The 20,339-nt window shown below is 46.6% G+C and overlaps 1 protein-coding gene and 1 long non-coding RNA gene across 5 annotated transcripts in view; one reads left to right on the top strand and one right to left on the bottom strand.

The window, feature by feature from the left end:
- The window catches only part of MAEL (maelstrom spermatogenic transposon silencer), a 21,503-nt gene continuing 1,164 nt past the window's right edge, over positions 1–20,339 (top strand). The window contains exons 1-11 of one of the 3 annotated variants that reach the window (XM_039508522.1): positions 1–139; positions 3,675–3,761; positions 7,130–7,232; positions 10,303–10,458; positions 12,239–12,280; positions 13,303–13,430; positions 14,464–14,518; positions 14,650–14,791; positions 16,323–16,385; positions 18,291–18,423; positions 18,906–18,984. In XM_039508522.1, coding sequence (XP_039364456.1) covers positions 3,711–3,761; positions 7,130–7,232; positions 10,303–10,458; positions 12,239–12,280; positions 13,303–13,430; positions 14,464–14,518; positions 14,650–14,791; positions 16,323–16,385; positions 18,291–18,423; positions 18,906–18,984 — 952 coding nt within the window. In that variant the 5' untranslated portion in view covers positions 1–139; positions 3,675–3,710. Of the gene's footprint in view, positions 140–164; positions 411–1,697; positions 1,743–3,674; positions 3,762–7,129; positions 7,233–10,302; positions 10,459–12,238; positions 12,281–13,302; positions 13,431–14,463; positions 14,519–14,649; positions 14,792–16,322; positions 16,386–18,290; positions 18,424–18,905; positions 18,985–20,339 lie in introns of those variants that run through there. The other 2 variants (XM_039508515.1, XM_039508508.1) reach the window with 2 other exon arrangements.
- Positions 15,411–20,339, bottom strand: part of LOC120387596 — a 13,588-nt gene continuing 8,659 nt past the window's right edge. The window contains exons 5-6 of one of the 2 annotated variants that reach the window (XR_005590245.1): positions 17,043–17,294; positions 16,354–16,563 (exon numbers count right to left, since the gene is read on the bottom strand). This is a non-coding gene — a long non-coding RNA (uncharacterized LOC120387596). Of the gene's footprint in view, positions 15,616–16,353; positions 16,564–17,042; positions 17,295–20,339 lie in introns of those variants that run through there. The other variant, XR_005590246.1, reaches the window with a different exon arrangement.

Below are 20,339 nucleotides of genomic sequence, written 5' to 3' on the forward strand. Positions count from 1 at the left end.
GGCGCCGCACTTGACACTCTCTCTCGGAAGCCCGCGGGGCGCGCACCCCTGGGTGGAGTCCTCTCTCACCGGCCAATAGGAGATTGGCGCACGTGCCGCCTCGTGGCTCCGTCGGGCCCATGCGCGCGCGGGCTGCTCGGTGATATGATTGGCTCTTTCTGCGCGGAGGGGGCGGGGCTGAGAGGGAGCGGATTCGGGGAGGTCGCTGGCGCGAAGGCGATAAAGCAGCGGCGTCCGGCCCGGGCTCGGAGGCCTAGTCGGTGCCCCTCCCCCCCGCCATGCCGAACCGCAGGGGCGCGCGCAACGCCTATTACTTCTTCGTGCGCGAGAAGCTGCCCGAGCTGCAGCGGCGCGGCCTGCCCGTGGCCCGCGTGCCCGACGCCATCCCGCTCTGCTCGCGGGACTGGGCGGTGAGCGGGGCCTGGCCCACCCCGCGGGAGGGGCGGCCGCGGCTAGACCCCCCACGTCCTCTCGTCTCGGGATGTGCAGCTCCACCCCCCCCCCCGCCAACCCCGGCCGTGCAACCCAACCCTCCTCCAACCCCGGCCGTGCAACCCCGCCCCCGCCAACCCAACCCCGGCCGTGCAACCCCTCCAACCCCGGCCGTGCAACGCCCCGCCAACCCAACCCCCTCCAACCCCGGCCGTGCAACCCCAACAACCCGGCCAACCCAACCCCCTCCAACCCTGCCAACCCAACCCCCTCCAACCCCGGCCGTGCAACCCCGTCAACCCCGGCCGTGCAACCCTCCCCGCCAACCCAACCCCCTCCAACCCCGGCCGTGCAACCCAACCCAACCCCTCCAACCCCGGCCGTGCAACCCCAACCAACCCAATCCCCACCAACCCCCGCGCAACCCAACCCACCAACCCAATCCCCTCCAACCCCAGGCGTGCAACCCCAACCCAACCCCTCCTCCAACCCCGGCCGGCGTGCAACCGCCCCACCAACCTCTCCAACCCCGGCCGTGCAACCCCGCCAACCCAACCCCTCCAACCCCGGGCGTGCAACCCCCGCCAACCCAACCCTCCTCCAACCCTGGGCGTGCAACCCCCGCCAACCCAACCCCCTCCATCCCGGGCATGCAACCCCGCCAACCCAATCCTCCATCCCGGGCGTGCAACCCTCCCCACCAACCCAACCCCTCCAACCCCAAGCGTGCAACCCCACCAACCCCAGGCTTGCAACCCCCGCCAACCCAACCCCTTCCAACCCCGGGTGTGCAACCCCGCCAACCCAACCCCTCCTCCGCCAACCCCAGGCGTGCAACCCCACCAACCCAACCCCCGCCAACCCCGGGCGAGCAACCCCTTCCTCCCCTGCCAACACACACCCCGCCAACCCTGGGCATGCAACCCCTTCCCTCCCCTGCCAACACACCCCCCGCCAACCCTGGGCATGCAACCCCTTCCCTCCCCTGCCAACACACCCCCCGCCAACCCTGGGCATGCAACCCCTTCCTCCTGCCAACACACCCCCGCCACCCTGGGCATGCAACCCCTTCCCTCCCCGCCAGCACACCTCCAACCCCAGGCGTGCAACCCTCTCCCCGCCAACACACCTCCAACCCCAGGCGTGCATCTCGCCCCCCTCCAACTCTGGGCATGTATCTCCCCACCCCCAACAAACATCCTCCAGCCCCGGGCGTGCATCTGCCCATTACCTGCCCCCAATCCTGGGTGTGCATCCCCCCAACACACCCTCCAACGGGCATGCATCTCCTCCCACTCTCCCAGCCCTGGGTATGCATCCCACTCCGATATATTCTTCAACCCCAGGCATGCATCCCCTTATTACCCCCCCCCAACTCTAGGCATGTACCCTCCCCTCCAACCCCAGCTGTGCATCACCCCCATACACACACACATACCCTCAATTCCAGGCATGCATCCCCTCTGCACACCCTCCGCCAATCTTGGGCATGCATCCCCGCCCCCCGACCCGCCCCCGCCCGGGGCGTGCAGCCCCCTCCACCCGCAGGTGTGCATCTCCCCCATACACATATATCCTCCCAACTGTGAATGTGCATCACCCCCATACACACACCCAACCTCGGGCGTGCATTCCCCCCATATACACATACCCAACCCCGGGTGTGGATCCCCAACCATGGGTGTGCATATTTCTCCCACACACATATCTTCCAACTCTGGGCATGCATCCCCCCCACCAACACACACCCTGCCCTGGATGTGTATTCCCTTATTACCTTCTCCCTACACCTACCCCTGGGCATGCACCCCATTTACAAGTCTCCCCCCCACACACACACACACGTACACACCCACCCCATCACTTTCCATGCTGCACAGAGATCCTCTCTGGGGTGAAGTGTCTTCCTCTTTAGCTAGAGAAAGGCAGTAGGAAATGCTTTTTCTCTTCTCTGTTTATGGTGTTTGCATGTTTCTTGAGTTAACTCAGTTTTAAAGGGACTCTCTTGTGGGGAGTGGGTAACTGGTTTGAACTTCCCAATTTAGATGTGACACTATTAAGATGTAAATAGACAGTTCTTTGATCTGTTAAGTAGAAACCTTTTTAACTATTAAAGGGATTTAAAAGCCAATTTTATTCACTATTTATACTGTTTGTTTTAATTTTTTCCATGTTATTGGTGAATCAGTGAGGTTTGTCTCCTAGGTTTTCAATGTTGAAGTTTCTAAATTATAAATAGTACAGGATAATGAAAGATTATTTCAGTTAGAATTTTTTAAAAAGGACACTTTAAACAAAAGTTTAAAAATGCTTATTACCAAATCTAAAATTTGGGTCAAATATGCCATTCTTTAAAGGGGAACAAATACAAGTCTGAATATAGAAATGTAATTTTGCATTTTTTAAAAATAAATCTTATTAAAAAAATTAAAATTAAATTTAAAATTTTAAAATCTTGATCCTTAATTTTAAGCATGTGCGTCAGTATTTGCTGGATTTGATCTATGGGAACAAAACATTTTGCCAATACTTAAAAAAATGTAAATGAAACTTCGACCAGTTTGGTTGCATAGTCCAAGTGGAAGAAAAGGCAAAATGTTAATAAATGGCATTAGTGTAAAAGTGAATTAGATTGCTAAAATTCTTTTATTTATTCATTCTAGGGCCGTGTATCTCAAACCTATTTGATCAGGCCCTGCTTTTTTTGTGTCTGTAGTCCTTTAGGCCCCTGCTCCTGCCACACTGGTACATATACTGCTGCCCAGCTCTGCTGCTGCTGACAATGGTGCTGCCTTCAGAGCTGCCCAACTCTGAAGGCAGAGCGGCTTCTCAGCCCCCACCCTCGAATACATTCTGTTCCTCTTGCCCCCCAATTTGAGAACCTCGTGCTAGGGTGTGGCTAGTAGCACAAGATCGGTGTGTTAAAATGTTCATTAACCTCATTTTGGCTCTTAGTCTTGCAGCTTTATTAATAGTGCATAATTTCTCCCCCAGTGCCCGCTTTAATATTTAAAAAAAAAAAATTCTTTCTACTAAGAAATTCACTTGCCAACTGGCCCTTCTAGTGTTTAATATGGTGTATCAGCCAGTACTGGCTCAATCCAGCTCCACTGCTGCTTTATCTAACCTCCTCTAAGCCGAAGACTACTTACTCTCCTAAGAGCTTGCTGGATTCTGGAGCAGGTTTGTCTTATTCGAATGAAATGGTCAGACAATAACGTATGTAACAATTTTATTCCCAGTTGCTGACTGAGGATGAAAAGGAGAAATATGCAGAGATGGCTCGTAAATGGAGAGCGGAGAACTCCACCCAGGCATCACTGAAACAGGTAAATGGGAAGGTAGAAGAAGAAACTTGGAATTTGGAGTGGGCTGAATAAAAGGAGTAACACAGTTACAGGGGTTGGTAAAAAAAAATTGTGACACACGGGGCCACCCTAAGAACTTACGAGAAGCCTACCTTCTGCCCCTTTTCCTTTGTTAGTGTAGAAATATGCATGACTAGAATATTAGTTTGTAATTGTATCTTCCTTGGTAGTCCAGAAATGTCTTGAATTTACCAACAATGTAAACCTATAGTTGAGCGGCTTTACCTTCACCCTACAACTACTCTTAAATGGAGGAGAGAGCCTGCAGTTCAGTATTCTGCCACACTGTGGACTTTTCCTCCGGAGTCTGCCTTACTCTGGATTTGGGGTTGAAGCATAACTCTAATTAGGGCTATCATGTTAACAAGAAATGTTACTCCTTTTGCTATGACAGTACTGTTAAGGTCACAGGCACTTGAGGTTGTAACTGTAAAGTATGTTGGTCTCAATACAAAATTATACCAGGTTAAAGGTGTGATTTCATAGCAGTTTAGTTAAGCCAATGCAACTCTGTGTGGACACTCATTTATGTTAGTTTTGCTTGCATTGTTAAATTTACAGTAGTACATAAACTTAAACCAACATAAGAGACAAGTTGCACCAGTTTAACTAAACTAGTTTAACTTAGGGCTTGGATACACTTGCAAGTTAGAGCACATTAAATCAGCCCAAGGCACCCTAACTCCTGAGGTGTCCACACTGGCAAGGCACGTAGGGCGCCTGGACTCTGTGGCTGGAGTGCCCCTGGTAGTCCACCTCCACAAGAAGCATATAGCTTGCTGCGCCCTGGCTGGAGCACTGGGGTGTCAGTGTGGACGATGTGTTTCATTACTGTGCTGTGATTGGCCTCCGGAAATGTCCCATAGTCCCTTGAAGTCAAGTGGTCACTCCCGTCATTGTTTTGAACTCTGCTGCAGGCATGCAGATATCCCCTTTCAAAGCTCCGTTTCTGACAGCTGGCATACTTATCTGCCCCGGGACAAAGCAAACTATTACTGTGGAATGCTGCAGAGGCAGGCGTTTGTGCGTGTGTGAGAGAGAGCGAGGCGGGGGGTGGGGACTGATGTCAGGGTTTCCCACTGCTGTTGTCTGAACTTACAAGACAGCATGCTGACACACTCTCCCCCCCCATACACACAACGCACTCCCTGTCACACTCCACCACCCCCCATTTGAAAAGCACACTGTGACCACTTGCACACTGGAAAAGCTACCACAATGCACTGCTCTCTGTGGCGTTGCAAGAGCTGCTAACGTGGCCACACCACTGTGCTTGCAGCTGACAATGAACACATAGCAGCGCTTTCCCTGCTGCTATCTCTAAGGGCTGGTTTAACTCCCGGCGCTGTACATCTGCAAGTGTAGCCACAGCCTTACACTGGTGCAACTGCTGTATCTAGACTACAGTAACTCCTCACTTAAAGTCGTCCCGGTTAACATTGTTTCGTTGTTACGTTGCTGATCAATTAAGGAACATACTCGTTTAAAGTTGTGCAATGCTCCCTTCTAACGTCGTTTGGCAGCCACCTGCTTTGTCCACTGCTTGCAGGAAGAGCAGCCCATTGCGGCTAGCTGGTCGGGGCTTGGAACCAGGGTGGACCAGCAGCCACCCTATTAGCTCCCCTAAGTTCCCTGTGTCTCCCTCTCCCTACTGCCATGTGCTGCTCCTGCCCTCTGCCTTGGAGCTGTGCCCAGAGACTCCTGCTTGCTGGGAAGTGGGGGGCTAATGTCAGGGTGTCCCCCTCCCCCCTGCTCCTGCACCCTGCTTACCCCTTCTCCATATAGAGCAGGAAGGGGACACAGAGGGAGAGAGACAGAGAGAGCTTGGGGCAGCAGCTGCTGTGTCAACTTCCTGATCCACTTAAAAAGACAATGCACTTAAGAGTGGGTCAGCTTACTTAAAGGGGCAGTGTGCATCTCTCTCACACACATCTTGTATGTGCGAGAGAATGTCTCTGCTATGCTGTCTCCCCTCCCTCATGTTCCTGCTGCTCTTGCCACACCTCCAGGTACCTCCCCCAAAGCTCCCATTGGCCATGGTTCTCTGTTCCTGGCCAATGGGAGCTATGGGGGGGCAGTGCCTGGGGCAATGCATGGAGCCCTCTGCCCCGCCCCACCCCAGGGACATGGTGCCGGCCACTTCTGAGAGCGGCGCGGGGCCTGCGGCACCACAGGGGCAGATCCTGCAGGACGGATCCAAAGCCCTGAGGGGCCGGATCCGGCCCAGGGGCATTAGGGTGTGCCTGCGCAGGCCTATGCTGGTCATGTTCATTGTCAAACTTACTATTTCAGGACATCCCTTGAACGTACCTCCTCTTCGGGGTTGGGAATTTGTATTAAATAATATCTTTTAAGGAAGGGAAAATTGCTTACCTTGTAATTCTGCTTCTCCAGCAATGTTGTCATGCTTGTACACCTCAGAGTTTGAGGGGTTCAGATGATAATGTAATTTGTCTTTTGTTCACACCGTGAGCACTCACTTCTACATTGTTGATTACATGTTCTGAGAAGGTTGACTTCCTCTGTACTGTTGTTTTTTGTTTTTTTTTTTAAGAAAAAATTATTGGTTTAAGGGAGAAGTGTGTAGGGCTCTTACATATAATTGAAGTTTAGGGAGTCCTTGCGTCTACATTTTAAAAGGAGCTAGTTTAAATGTTCTGGGGCCTCTGATGTTCCTGAAGTTAGAGCATACTCTAGGGGCCAGAGCTCTGAGGCTAGCCTGGAGGTGTATCAGAAGGTAAAAAACCCTAAGAGTAATGAGAATTTTTTCGTGATTTGTACTGGAGACGCAAGATCCAAGATTGCGAATCCTGCATGATGATACCTTCAGAGAAGCAATAAATGGACATTACTTACCCTGTAATTCTAACTTCTGAAATATTGTGTAATAATGACTAATAAAGTTGATGTGAAAGAAATTGTCTTTAGCCTGCTCTTTGTAGGCTTTTCAGTTAGGGGGGAAACTTTGTTAGTGAGAACCTAGGGGAAGGGGCAAAAGTCTGTAGGCTTGGAAGATATGTGACAAAGCTAGACATGGATGAATTGTCCTTCTGTGGATGTTCTTTTTTTAATTCAGAGGCTTGGCTATAGTTCTTTCCATGTGTTGGTAAATTGGTGTGGGCACTGCTAATATCCTTTGTGTCAGAGGAGAAAACCTACCTGCTCATAATCTGCAGGTTCTGCCTGCATACTGCAAACTGTGGTTATGTGGGTTTAGAAGGAGCAGTGCTGCCATCCATTTACAGAGGACAAAGGAGGAGCTATCTTATGGCCCTTCTCTGACTTTGGAGGAGCAGACTATAGATTTAACTCTATTTTGTCTTCTGCAGCCTCCCAGTCAGATTTCTCCGGTTCCTGCACCACTGCCCATGCAGATACAGAGATGCACTTCTCTTCCAGATGCCATCAGTCTTTCTTGGAAGAACGATCAGGGTAGAGTAAACCTAAAGAAGCTTAATCCTAAGGATCTTGTAGTGTTGGATGACTTCCATAAGGAGCAGAATTGCTACATCTGGCTTATAGGACTTAGCTGGGGAAAGTGGGAAATTCATGTTTAATTTAGATCTGAATATATTTAACATGTCAGACAAAAACTAACTTAGTTAACATTACTATTGTAAGTTGTCCTACAGTAACAAAGGATTTCATAATAGAAATGTTGTTCATAGTGTTCTGGGGGCAGTTTCTGCCCACAGATGTGTGGCTGTACCTCTTTTTAAACTTAATGGGAGTTGCATGTACATATTTGAGGACTGATTAAGGCCCTTAATGTCTGTAAATGATTGGAGATAAACTGAAATGAACTGCTGCAGGGAAGCATTTCTATTGTAACTTCCATTTTTATTAGGGATATACAAGGCCTAGTCCAATGCTTATGTCAAGTATAACGGTGGGGAGTTTTTAGATGTCCGAGTGCAAGCTCAGAACAACAGTATAGACACTGGATAACAGGACAGCCTAGCAGGGGAGAAAGCAATTGTCAGTCAGTGCTGTACTTGCACATTGGCTGGCTAGTGTCTTACTAACTAGAACTCTGAAAAGCCAATCTGTTCCCATCTGATACTTTGATCAGCATTGACTAGCTGCAAAGGAAACACTCAGAGCACTGCCACGGTGCTCTTCACCCTGCCTCTGAGAAGTGCTAGTATAATATACAGTAGCACTTACAAAATGCTGTAAACAGTCAAGCCACCAGCCAAGATACATAAAACCAGTAAAATATTATTGAAGAGAGAATGGGCTAGGCTGAGGGTGAGGGAATACCCTTTGTCTGTGTTTCAGTGACAACTATCTGTATAGTTCTCACTGACAGAAGTCAATATTTTAGTAGTTTGGACCTGTTGCTATGCTAAGTCTATGAGCATTGTTTCTTGTTTGTATCATGTGTAACCTGTCGCATGTTCTTGCACTGTTATTTTAGAGGTGAGCGCTCTCTAAGGGCTCTTTGATTCTTTTCAGCCCTCCACAGTGTAAAAGCACTATATCCTTAGTTCAGTCTGCCTCCCACTGGATTTGGTTGAAGCTTAATGTGCTGTTTAGAGTTCCTGGTATCGGTGACATTTCCCATCCCTACTTAGAGACAAAATCTTGGAGAGCTTTATTGGAGGGAGGCATGAGTGGTAGTGGTTGATGGATTCCAGGCCCCTGGCATTCTTGTTAACCTGTGCTGTGATATTTACAAACAGTACTGTTGTGGAAAAATGGACCACACCCTTGATTTTTTGGGGTCAGACGCAGCCTTGAGGCACCTTTATTAAAATACAAATATGCATATAGGGAAGGTCAGCATGGTCCCATGCAAGGGGTTAGCTGCCTTGCTCTGCTTTAATTGCAACAAGCTTTTAAAGGTAAAAACCACAACTCATAATCACACATTACAAATCTTAATTCTTAATAACCCCTTATTTGGTATAATCTTTATTATCAGCAAGCCAATCAGAGCCCCTCACCATCAAGGGGTTTTCCTGTTATTGTCCTAGATGCTCCCCAGTTACGCCATGTCCCTCTTCTTGCGTTACCTTATTGCTTACTAAGGCAATTTGCCAATACAGTTGTACAATAAGCTTTTTCCTAATTCGTGTTTGCCCACCTACGTGCGCTTATATTGTACAATACTGTTTTGCTTCATTATGTTTTTTGCCAATGAGCTGCTATCCTAAGGCCAGGTTACACAATTGCCCGTTGATTTCAGTTCCCTTTTCTTTCCTTGGCCTTTTGATTGCCACACAAGCTATTACAAATTTTCTTATACCTTAATGTCAAGCTGGCCTACAGTGGCCTGCAAACCGTGTGCTTAGCAAGCATTGTCTGGGGTAAGCGGGGCCCTGTAAAATCCCCATCAATTCCCTCCTTTTGATGCCAATTCACCGGCATCAACCTCCTCAAGGTGAATATTCATTAAGGCTAGGATCTCGGGACCCTCTTCCTGAGGTGTTTCATATCCGCTACAATAGGGTATTTCCAGAGAGTCATAGACTGGGGAGTCGGGTGGATACAAGTTCTCGTCAGGCTCCCTTAAAGGGGCAAGGGGTGTTGGGTAAGGGGGTGGAGGTGGATAGGTTAGCACCGTGGGGCGAGGGTGGCAGCGCTTACAACAGCAGTAACATGCACAGGCACTGAATAGGAGTCCGCTGCCCACCATGCCCCAAAAGAGCATTCCATGCACATGAGGAGGCCGGAAAACCTTTGTAATTATACAGAGAAGGTCCGAGCCGGTACAGAGGGTGGTAACTCTATGGGCTGTCTCAAAGGCCCGAAGTTCGGAATTATAGGTGGTTTCCAGAACGTCCACCTGGTCTTTTAATCGGGAAAGTTTGTGAATCTCTGGTAGAAGGGTCTCCAGGGAATGGAAACGATCCATTACTAGAGCGGCCCAATCGAAGGGGATAGAAAATGACAGAGAAACCTGGTATCGCCTGTCCGGCCAGTAAATGACCTGGGAACCCAAGGCAGTGGTCAAGTTAAAGACAGTGTCCAATAGGGTAGAAGAGTTGACGAGAACACAACTACTATCTGCCTCAAGGATGGTTTGGGAACTAAGGGTTGCCAACCTGCCCTTTCCTTCCCAGCAGACATGTTTGTGAAGAACGACAATTTCTCCGGGCTTGAGCTTACGAATGCACCGGAGCTGAGGGGGTTGCAAAGGCCACAGGGTCCATAAAGAGCCCTGGCCCATCCAAAGATCAGGAGTAAGCGGGGCCCCGTAAAATCCCCATCAGTACCATCTGAATTAATCTGGAGGTGAACTGTGACCACAGAATCTCCTGATTTATGCAAAAGTGTCCTTTTAACAGTTACCTTGTCCTCCCACATGCCACTCCCTATTTGTTTTATCCAGTGGTTATCCTGTGTCTTTACTCAGTTGTGTGGCCTAACATAGTGGGGCCTTGATCTTTGATTGGGGCCTATAAGTGCTGCTGCAATATAAATAATAATGTTCACTGGATGAAAAAAAACTTGCTTGCTCTCTCCTCTAGTGACCCCTGCAAATTTTTCCTTCCAGCTGTGCTTGGGAACATCTTCTACTTCCTGAACATTTACAGTCATGGAGAGCTGCCCTCTCCCTGTGAGCAGCGCTTCCTCCCTTGTGAGATTGGCTGTGTCAAATACTCATTACAGGATGGCATAACAGCAGACTTCCACCGCTTTGTAGATCCTGGTGAGCCTTAAGGGACGGACGGAGGGGAGGAAACTCATCATTTCAGTTGTGTGGAAGGATGAAGACTTTCTAACCTCACTTCTCCCAACCCAGTTCAAGTTTCTAGCATAAGACACGGTCCTGTTTCCAGAGGTTGATCATTTTAGGTAGATAGCAGCAGCATAAATGCCTGTGGTTAATGCTGTCTTCTACTAAAGGCTGCAGAAAGGTGGCCTTTGGCATCCGACTGAGTGAGAACTTGGAAGGTAAAAGAAATCTTGTGAGAAAGTAGTTGAAATAAAAGCCTTTACAAAGCTGTCTAGCCATCAGCTGGAAGAAAAACTACTACTGTGTAGGTGGGATGCTGCATGCTTGTGTGCATTGGATTTAATAGTAAAATGCATTTGCCTAGATAGCGGCCGAAACACAGAGGTATGCAACAGGTTGTAAAATATGTGTATTGTGCAGAGTTTGTGCAAATGAGTATAACTAAGAAAATAAGTGAACATCCATGGCAGTTATGCAAGGACACACGATGGTAAATAAAGCTGTTAACTAAGCTGTTATGGGATAAGAGGGAAGGTCCTCTCATGGATTGGTAACTGGTTAAAAGATAGGAAACAAAGGGTAGGAAAAAAATGGTCAGTTTTCAGAATGGAGAGAGGTATATAGTGGTGTCCCCCAGGGGTCTGTTCTGGGACCAGTCCTATTCAACATATACATAAATGATCTGGAAAAGGGGATAAACAGTGAGGTGGCAAAATCTGCAGATGATACAAAACTACTCAAGATAGTTAAGTCCCAAGCAGACTGCGAAGAGCTACAAAAGGATCTCACAAAACTGGGTGACTGGGCAACAAAATGGCAGATGAAATTCAGTGTTGATAATTGGAAAACATAATCCTAACTATACATATACAATGATGGAGTCTAAATTAGCTGTTACCACTCAAGAAAGAGATCTTGGAGTCATTGTGGATAGTTCTCTGAAAACGTCCAATCAATTTGCAGCAGCAGTCAAAAAAGTGAATAGAAAGTTGGGAATCGTTAAGAGAGGGATAGATAATAAGACAGAAAATATCATATTGCCCCTATATAAATCCATGGTACACCCACGTCTTGAATACTGTGTGCAGATGTGCTCACCCCATCTCAAAAAAGATACTGGAATTGGAAAAGTTTCAGAAAAGGACAACAAAAATGATTAAGGGTATGGAACGTCTTCCATATGAGAAGAGATTAATAAGACTGGGACTTTTCAGCTTGGAAAAGAGACGACTAAGGGGAGATAAAATCATGACTGGTGTGGAGAAAGTAAATAAGGAAGTGTTATTTACTCTTCATAATATAAAACTAGGGGTCACCAAATGAAATTAATAGGCAGCAGGTTTAAAACAAACAAAAGGAAGTATTTTTTTCACACAATGCACAGTGAACCTGTGGAACTCCTTGCCAGAGGATGTTGTGAAGGCCAAGACTATAACAGGTTTCAAAAAAGAACTAGATACATTCATGGAGGATAAGTCCATCAATGGCTATTAGCCAGGATGGGCAGGGATGGTGTCCCTAGTCTCTGCCTGAAGCTGGGAATGGATGGCAGGGGATGGATCTCTTGATGATTACCTGTTCTGTCCATTCCCTGTGGGGCATTGGCCACTGTCGGGAGACAGGGATACTGGGCTGGACCTTTATCCTGAACCAGTATGGCCATTCCTATAGCACAACGAGGTATTGTTCCTTATTTAGTGTTCAGGTATCTGTTTCTTGCTTGATAATGTGTATTCTCTCTGTCCTCTTGCAGGAGAGGTGCCACGTGGCTTTCGGTTTCATTGTCAAGCAGCAAGTGAGTATCAGAGAAGGAAAGGAGTGGGATGCAGGGTTTGGCAGTTTCACTGGCTTGTGTACACCAGTCCTTCAAACATTTTCCTTGCTTGTGAGAAGTGATGTTTCTCTAAGAACTGTGCATCTCGCATCCAAGAGAGAGATGGGCAATAGAGCAAACTTCCTGAGGGATTTCATAATGCTGTGTCTTCTGTAGACCAAGAGCTCTTCTTTCTGAATAACTAGTCATTAAAGAATCTCTGACACTTTTCAATAATGATGGTGTCTTGCCCAAACGTCCATTGTGGGTAATCATGTCCTGTTGGCTATGATCTTCCCTCCCACATGGAATTCCAGTTAGCGTCAGTATTTCTGTCCTAAACGACTGTGTAACTTCAGTGCGTGATGTTTCATAGCTGTCGTTTCCATCTCTGAGGTGGCTGCCTTTCAGTGGTGGGTAAAGCATCTCCCCCATGTGTGCGCGTAGCTTGTAAAAAATAAATAAATGGGTAAAAAAATACACTGGAATCTTGTTTTTCCCCAAACTGGAAGATGCTAATATAAAGTATCATTATTAAAGAGGAACCTCTAGAAATACAAACAAAATATGCAGCATTGACAATCAACAAGTTAAAGTATTCTTACAACCCTGTCGGTTGGCCCTCTCTGCTATTTTGACTTGCACTGCTTTGTTTTTACCTTTCCCTTGTATCGCCATTTGAGCAGTGTTTATAGATTCCAGTTAGTGGACTTCTGTCGCTACACACACTGCTAGCTGACACAGCTCCTGCTTCCCTTTATCAAAATGCTTGGGTAACTCTCTTTAAAGCAGCATAGGGCTCTCACCTCAGATCATCCCAGATCTTGGGGGAAAATAAGTAGGTGCATGTTAAAGGTGAGCTTCTGGTGGGTGCATGAATCTTGCAGATTTTACTTGTGGATGGTAGGTGGGACTGGGAGTAGAGAAAGGAGTGTGTTTCTTTTTTTTAAAAAAAATGGACTGCTCATATCCCATTTTTCTCTCTCCTCATTAACCTCCATTAGGCGATGCCACTCACAAGATCCCCATCTCTGGTTTTGAGCTCTCGAATGCTGGTCACCCTGTTGTGTTACGTGAACTTTACTCATTTGTTCGGCCAAACCGTGGCAGGTGGCCACCTGTGTACTGCAAGGTACAATCCAGCCCCCTCCAAGTTAGAGCAGCCGTTCAAAACACACAGTCCTATTGTAGCTGCCCAAAGAAGCCTTTATAGCAAAGATGGGGAACTTTTGGCCAGCTGCTTAATTTCATCCGGCCTGCGGCTAGTCTCCATGCCACTGGCAGGAAGCCCCGAGCGTCAGCGTCCTTCTGCCCTCCCCTCCACCCCCCCGTGGGGCTGGAGCCGCAAGCACCGTCTCGCCCCGCTGCGGGGGGAAGCAAGGGTTGCTAGGCCATTAAAAGTCTGGTTGGCTCCACGCAGCTCCCAGAAGTGGCTGGCATGTGCCTGCGGCCCCTAGGCGCAGGGGTGATCAGGGAAGCTCTGCATGCTGCTTCCCCCAGTGATGGTTCCACAGCTCCCCTTGACTGGGAACTGTGGCCAATGGGAGCTGCGGGGGCAAAGCCTCCTGGCCATGCCTCCACCGAGGGACTGGACATGCCAGCCACTTCCGGGAGCAGCACGAAGCCAGGTCAGGCAGGGAGCCTGCCTTAGACCCGCTGCGCCACCGACCAGGAGCCGCCTGAGGTAAGTGCTGCCTGGCCGGAGCTCACACCCTGAACCCCTTGCCCCAGATCGGAATCCCCTCCCACGCCCGAATTCCCTCCCAGAGTCCGCACCCTCTCTCACACGCCATCCACAGCCCTAAGCCCCCTCCTGCATGCAAACTCCCTCCTGGAGCCTGCACCCCGAACGTCCTCCCACACCTCAACCCCCCGTCCCAGCCCTGAGCCCCCTACTGGACTCCAAACCCCTTGGCCCCAGACCAGAGCCCCCTCCTGCACCCCAAACCTCTCATCCCTAGCCCCACCCGAGAGCCCGCACCCCGAGCCGGAGCCCTCTTTAGGATGCAGGGAGAACTTTCAGGAAGAGTGAAAATGGCTTTGTGCAAGAATTAAAGTAACTGGAGAAGATGGTTTAGGAATGGGGTGGAGGAGATAACTAAACTCTACTCCATAGCTGTAGTTGGGTTCTGGAGCATGTGACAGTGAAACTTTTTTCTCTCTAGTCTGATGACTGGTACAGAGTCAACTGGTGTCTGAAATGGATGGCTAAGGAAGCAGGTGAGAAGTTATTTTTTTAAGATTGTAAGGAGTCTTAGTATCTCAGCAGCATCTCCTCTGTCCCACTTATATTTGTCAAAGTTTCTGCCCTTCCTTCTCCTCTTCTTGACTCGGTCTTCTCTGAATAACAGGCACTGAGAACCAGCTGGAGCTTCTCAGTGTGGAAAACCTGGTGGTGGAACTGTACCAGCGGAAACTTCGAAAGGAGCCTTCCAAGACCTGGGTGCGCAACCTGCTGGATGTCTTCGTGTGGGATTACTCCAGTAACACTAGGTATGCTGGCGTTGGCTCTTCCCTATTTCCTGAACAGGAAGATGTTATAGTGGTAACTGTCTGTTAGTCAGGTGCTTTATACTGTCCCCCAGTGCCCTGCACACACACACCTTTCTTACTTCAGTGTTAGGTTAGCTGAAACTCTAGTCTCGTCATTAAGGCTGGTCCTCCTTGGATCATGGCTCAGATGTGGCTGGAGGAAATGCGATCTTGGACAGTATGTCTCTGATTTTTCAAGTGTAAGCATAGGTTTGAAGGCTGTGAAGCAGAGGCTTGTGGGTTTGACTTGAGAGTGGAAAGGGATGGGGTGAGATAATACTTCCATGTGCTTGTGTTTGGGAGGTATAATCTCAAAATATGAACATCTTTGCTGCTTTGAATTTCATAAATCCATTAAAGTTGCATTAAGAAAAGGTTTGGAAGAATGTTTGCTTCATTAATAATCCATTGGATTATAGTAGTCAGATGTTATTTGTACCACATAAATTAAAATACAGATAAATTGTCGGAATTATCCTGCTGGACTGTATATCCATTTCTGTCTGCCAAAATAGTTTTTTATTTTTTTTTAATAGAGGTGCTTAGATTAGAAATCAGAGCAAGGTTCTTTTTTCATCCATGAAAATCCATTGATTTAATTGGGCTTTCATGGATATGTCTGAGAGTGAAACACCTTATATTTGAATAAGAATTCAGTTTTAATATATTTCTTGCCTTCCATTCACTTTTTGAATGTGTATCATGGACAGTAAAGATAGACGTCTTGGTTTCACGTTCAGGTTCTCATGCACTAGCACAGTGCTGCAACATCTGGGCTGCAAATGCTGCAGGAGAAGTTTAAAGTGACACTGTGAATTTACTTCTGACATTTTACCTGCTATTGTTATAAGTAACAACTAAGACTGTAAACTTTAACTCTAAGATTATAGCAGAGAAATATCTGTCTGGTTATTGAGAGTTTTTGACAGCACTCTGTGTAGTCAGTGTCATCATTTCCTTTGTATAGTCATTTCCCCCTGTTTGTGTGGGTTATTCACACACCAACAGGGAAAAGAAACTGTCCTTTTAATAATAATAATTAAAAAAAAAAGACAACCTTGTGACTACAAAATTACAAACTCCCAGGGAGAATCTGGGGCAGGTATAGTACCAAAAACTACTTTTAAGTCTTCGAAATTAAAAAGACTTCAAGTGGATGGTTTTCCTTAAATTCACTTTTCTTTTTTTAAGAAAAAGAGAATTTCTATTAGGTTTTATAAAACTACAACCTCTTAACTAAATGTAAAATTTAAGGGGCCAAGCTATGTGACATGGTCCCTTTTTTAAATTTAAGCTATGTTGCTTTTGGGCACCAAGACTGTGCCAGGAGTTTTCTAGGTCTGGGTTTCATTACATTGAAAGTGACTAGGAGAAAGGGAGGTTAGCATCAGCCAAGGGATTTCTAATCCAACTAGATTAATTATATCCATCTCAATTAAGGGTATAGTTTTGTTTCCATTATGAACTCAGAAGAATTTCAATCTGCACTTAGGTGCAAATGGCATGAAGAGAATGACATCCTGTTCTGCGCTTTAGCATCCTGCAAGAAAACCGCGTGAGTACCATGAAGGGGATGTGTCTGATATGTTGCAGACAATTCTTAGCTTCTGGACTCTCTAGACCTGTGCTTCTGGCTTCTCTACTCCTCTGAGGAAGGTTGTTCCCAAGTCTTGTTTTTGTAATGGCTTCCTTTTCTCTGTAGGTATCTCTTCATTAGTGTCCGTTATTGTTTTCTGTAGTTTGAATATTAGCAACATTACCATAATATAATGTTATCCCATGGTATCAGTGCCTGCATAGACGTAGTTTGAGTTCTATATTTGTGGGGGCAAGGGGCTTAATACTATTAATAGGTATAGGTCTAACGTCTGGATTTATCGATTGTTAGTGGTATTTAAATTAGTGTATTTGAAATCACAGATAAAGTTTACATTCAGTATTTAATCACCCTTAATGTTTTGTTTTAACTTAATTATCTGCCACATTTACAAGCTACCCCTTTAAAAATTAACATGTGCATAAAAACAAACTCCTGACTAAACAGAAACAAGCAATTTCATGTAACTATGAATTATGTTTCCCTGGTTTTAGATGCACATAAATGTGCAATGCACACATCAGACAAATCCATTGCTAAAGCCTGTCCCCTTTGCCCATCTGCCTAAGCACATTCCACTCACATTTAACTTTCTTTGTTCACTCTGTCACTCACCTGGGCTTGACACAGTCAATGCAGTAACTGCCCAGACCCTTGGAAGCAGCTCAGATCTTGTGTTCACTTGCTACGACATTACCCGTGCTGATTAGAACGTGGCCCCGATGTCTAGATGCCTGTGTTTCTGGTTCAAGACTCTTATTTTATAGGCTAGTAAAATTGAAAAGGCCCCAAGCTGGAACTCTGCTGTGAGGCACCAGGAACTGCTCTCCTGCCTTCCCCTTACGCAGCCCAGATGGGGAAACCGACCTGGAAGCACAGAGCACCTTGCATCACCGCTCGCCATCCCAGATGTTCCTCTGCACCCGCTAGGAGGCTGGGGGTGGCGGTGGTGGCAAGTAGCAACACCAGGCGCCCTGTGAGTCCAGCTCAGTTTCCCCACCTGGGCTGTGCTAAGAGGCATCAGGAGCTGCTCTCCTGTCCTTCCCTTACACAGCTCACATGGGGAAACTGACCTGGACACACACAGGGCCTGGTGTCACCACTTGTGCCCTTCCCCGCCCAGCCTTCCCCCTCCCCGAACATTTCTCCTCAGGGAGGAAGCAGGGCCAAATAGAAGGGAGAAATGTGGGCGTGCCCCCCCATGCATTACCTCTGCAATATATCCAGTTTGGGGAGGCAGTGCTCCCCCAATCTCTGCCCATGAGTGCCTGTACTTTGGATGTTTGGTGAGACTGATTGCTCTAATGTATTAGAATTATATTGATTGTGCCATCTGCATTAGAGTTCACTGTGCTTTCTTAATAGCAGCTTAGAGTTCTTGTGTTGGGATGAAATATAGTGAAGACTTTCTATCAATTTATATCCTAGAAATTCACGTATGACCCTGTGCGCTGTGCTTTTTGGCAGTAAAAGTAGGGGTAATTTAGGCAAATATCCATTTAAATAATTGCATTATCTCCCCAACAGTTGGATATAGAAGCAGTTTTCCTGTTCAAACTGATTTAATAATGCTGTGCGCCATTAAACAATTGTCATGTTTCACCCTGGGTGATGGGGGCAAGTGATTCTCGTAGCTTCATGTATAATTTTTAAAGAAGGTTGGCCTTTTTTCTGGATGAAAAGATGTTATTAGGATGTAGTCCTCCATCTCACCTTCTCCCCCCCCCCAAAGTGTTGTTGATAGCAGCTATTCCTTCTGTATGTCTTTCACTGTAAAAGAGGGGTGAGGCTTTGCTGCCTTTGTATATAAGAAATACAGTACAGAATTCTTATCAGAACTTTTTTTTCCTTTGCTCAATGTAGTTATTGCATCAGTAACACTCTGGCAAGCGTGTATGGAGTCTCGCTCACAACAGCTCACCTACCTCTGCAAGACTATGATTCCAGCAACAATATAAATCCCAAGGTGGTGGTACTGGATGCTGGACGTTTCCAGGTCAACTTCTTTGAATTTGTGCTGAATTATTTCAGGCTGCTATGACTACTCTTTTCCTGAAGGTGGCCTGGTTTCTTTCTGGGGCAGTGGAGTTGACCTCCCAGTGTCAGATTGGCTATATTCACTTGTACAGCAGGTGACATTCTGGTTCATAATGCACCACGGTTATTGGGAAAGCCAACCAGGACAGTTCTCCACTAGCTGACTAGACATCTTTCTGAAGTTTGTTCCAACCCTTTGCTACAAAAGCTCTGATCTGACCATGAGGTCCCCCAAAATATACCAGCAAAAATGCTTCTTTTAGAATAAGAGGCAGGGAGAATTAACCTGTTTAAATCCTATGCAAATAAGCAGCCAGATATTCTGTCTTGCCTAAATCTTTACCCGGCACTCTTGGGTATTGTGAGTAGGTGTGGTGGATGCTGTGTGAAAGAGAACATTTCTCTGTTCTGAGAAGGGGGTTTGAATTTTTTCTGCTACAGAAGCTGAGGGCTCAGGATCCTGGTTGTAATCGATACTTCAGTTCTCCAGTTGAGAAACAAGGTGCTGCCTCTTCTGCTGGTGAGTTTGAGACTTTCAGATTTCGGAAAGGAAAGAATGAGAATTAAGTCTTTATCGGATGACTGTGACATTGTCCTCCTTTGCCTCCCTTGTCTCTGGATACAGTAAATGGCGAGATGATAATCACAACACCTCCCTTGGGTGGTACAGCTGCAGCTCATTCATATATACAGTTGTAGATTTGGTTGAACTCCTAATGTCTGACCTTAACCAGATGGGCCAGTGCCAGTTTTACTGGAAAGAATTCCCAGAGCCAAAAAAGACTCCTCCAATTCATTGTGTTCAGCACTCCTTGTGTGCTGTTACCTCCAGCTTCCTGCAGCCCTCCTTTCTCTCAGCATACACCAGGGTTGAGAGAGGACTTCCTGGTGGGTATTTGGGGTAGGGTTGTCTTCCCAACACGTCGTCTTGTATAAAAAGTACAGTACATACAAACTCAATGAATACTTATTGCAGTGTGGCTTCCATTATAAACTTGACTCCTTGAAAATCTGTCTTTTTGGGGCTAAAACATTCTTTAGTTGGTCAGAGCCCAAAGATGACATTTATTTTATGAAAAAATGAGAGCTGCATTTTCCCAGGTACTTCTGAGTTAAGTGAGCAAAGGAAACAGATCTTCCTAAGCCACAAAGTATGACATTTTCACAAGGGTATCTGAAATGTCAGATCATGGCTAGTCTTCAGTGAGGGCTAGTAGCTGTCGTCTTCAGTGAGGGCTAGTTGTGAGTTTGCAAGAAAAACAATTTAAATAGTCTTTGTTTTAAAATCTTTTTTTACTGCATATACAGTCTTGCTATATTTCAAGTTGCAGTATTGTGGAGTTGGAGCGAATGCTCTTTACTTAGCTCATAAAGAAAAGCAAAACAACTGAGAACTTTTCCTTTGTATAAATACTCTTGGCAGTATTAACCCACATGCACAGCATGTACTGTGCTAAATTCTGCTCTAGCTCTGTATAACCTCACTAAAGGCAGTGGTTTGCTTGGAGAAACAGACAGTGGACTGGTTTCTGCTTTTCAAGTTCAATAGCTGTGTGCAATATGGGTGGACTGACATTGCTAGGAGAGCCTAACTCTTGCCTTTTTAGACTTTTTCCTTAAATGCTCAATTTTAACATTACTCTGATGAAGATTTACATTTAATTTGTAACTTTACACATGTGCTCAGACATCTGAATGCCTAATAGAAAATGTGAAAAAGGGCAAAAAGGTTCCATCAAACTAAGTTTCCATACCAACCTAAAGAATCCTACTAGCAGCAAAATAGTTGTCAATAGCGTGTTCCAGCTTGGGTCTACACACAGGATGAAAGCTGCCGTTCATTCTTCCCTCAGATCTGGTTTGTCAGCTGTCTGC

Source organism: Mauremys reevesii, linkage group 1 (genome assembly GCF_016161935.1).
Source record: "Mauremys reevesii isolate NIE-2019 linkage group 1, ASM1616193v1, whole genome shotgun sequence".
NCBI lineage: Eukaryota > Metazoa > Chordata > Testudines > Geoemydidae > Mauremys > Mauremys reevesii.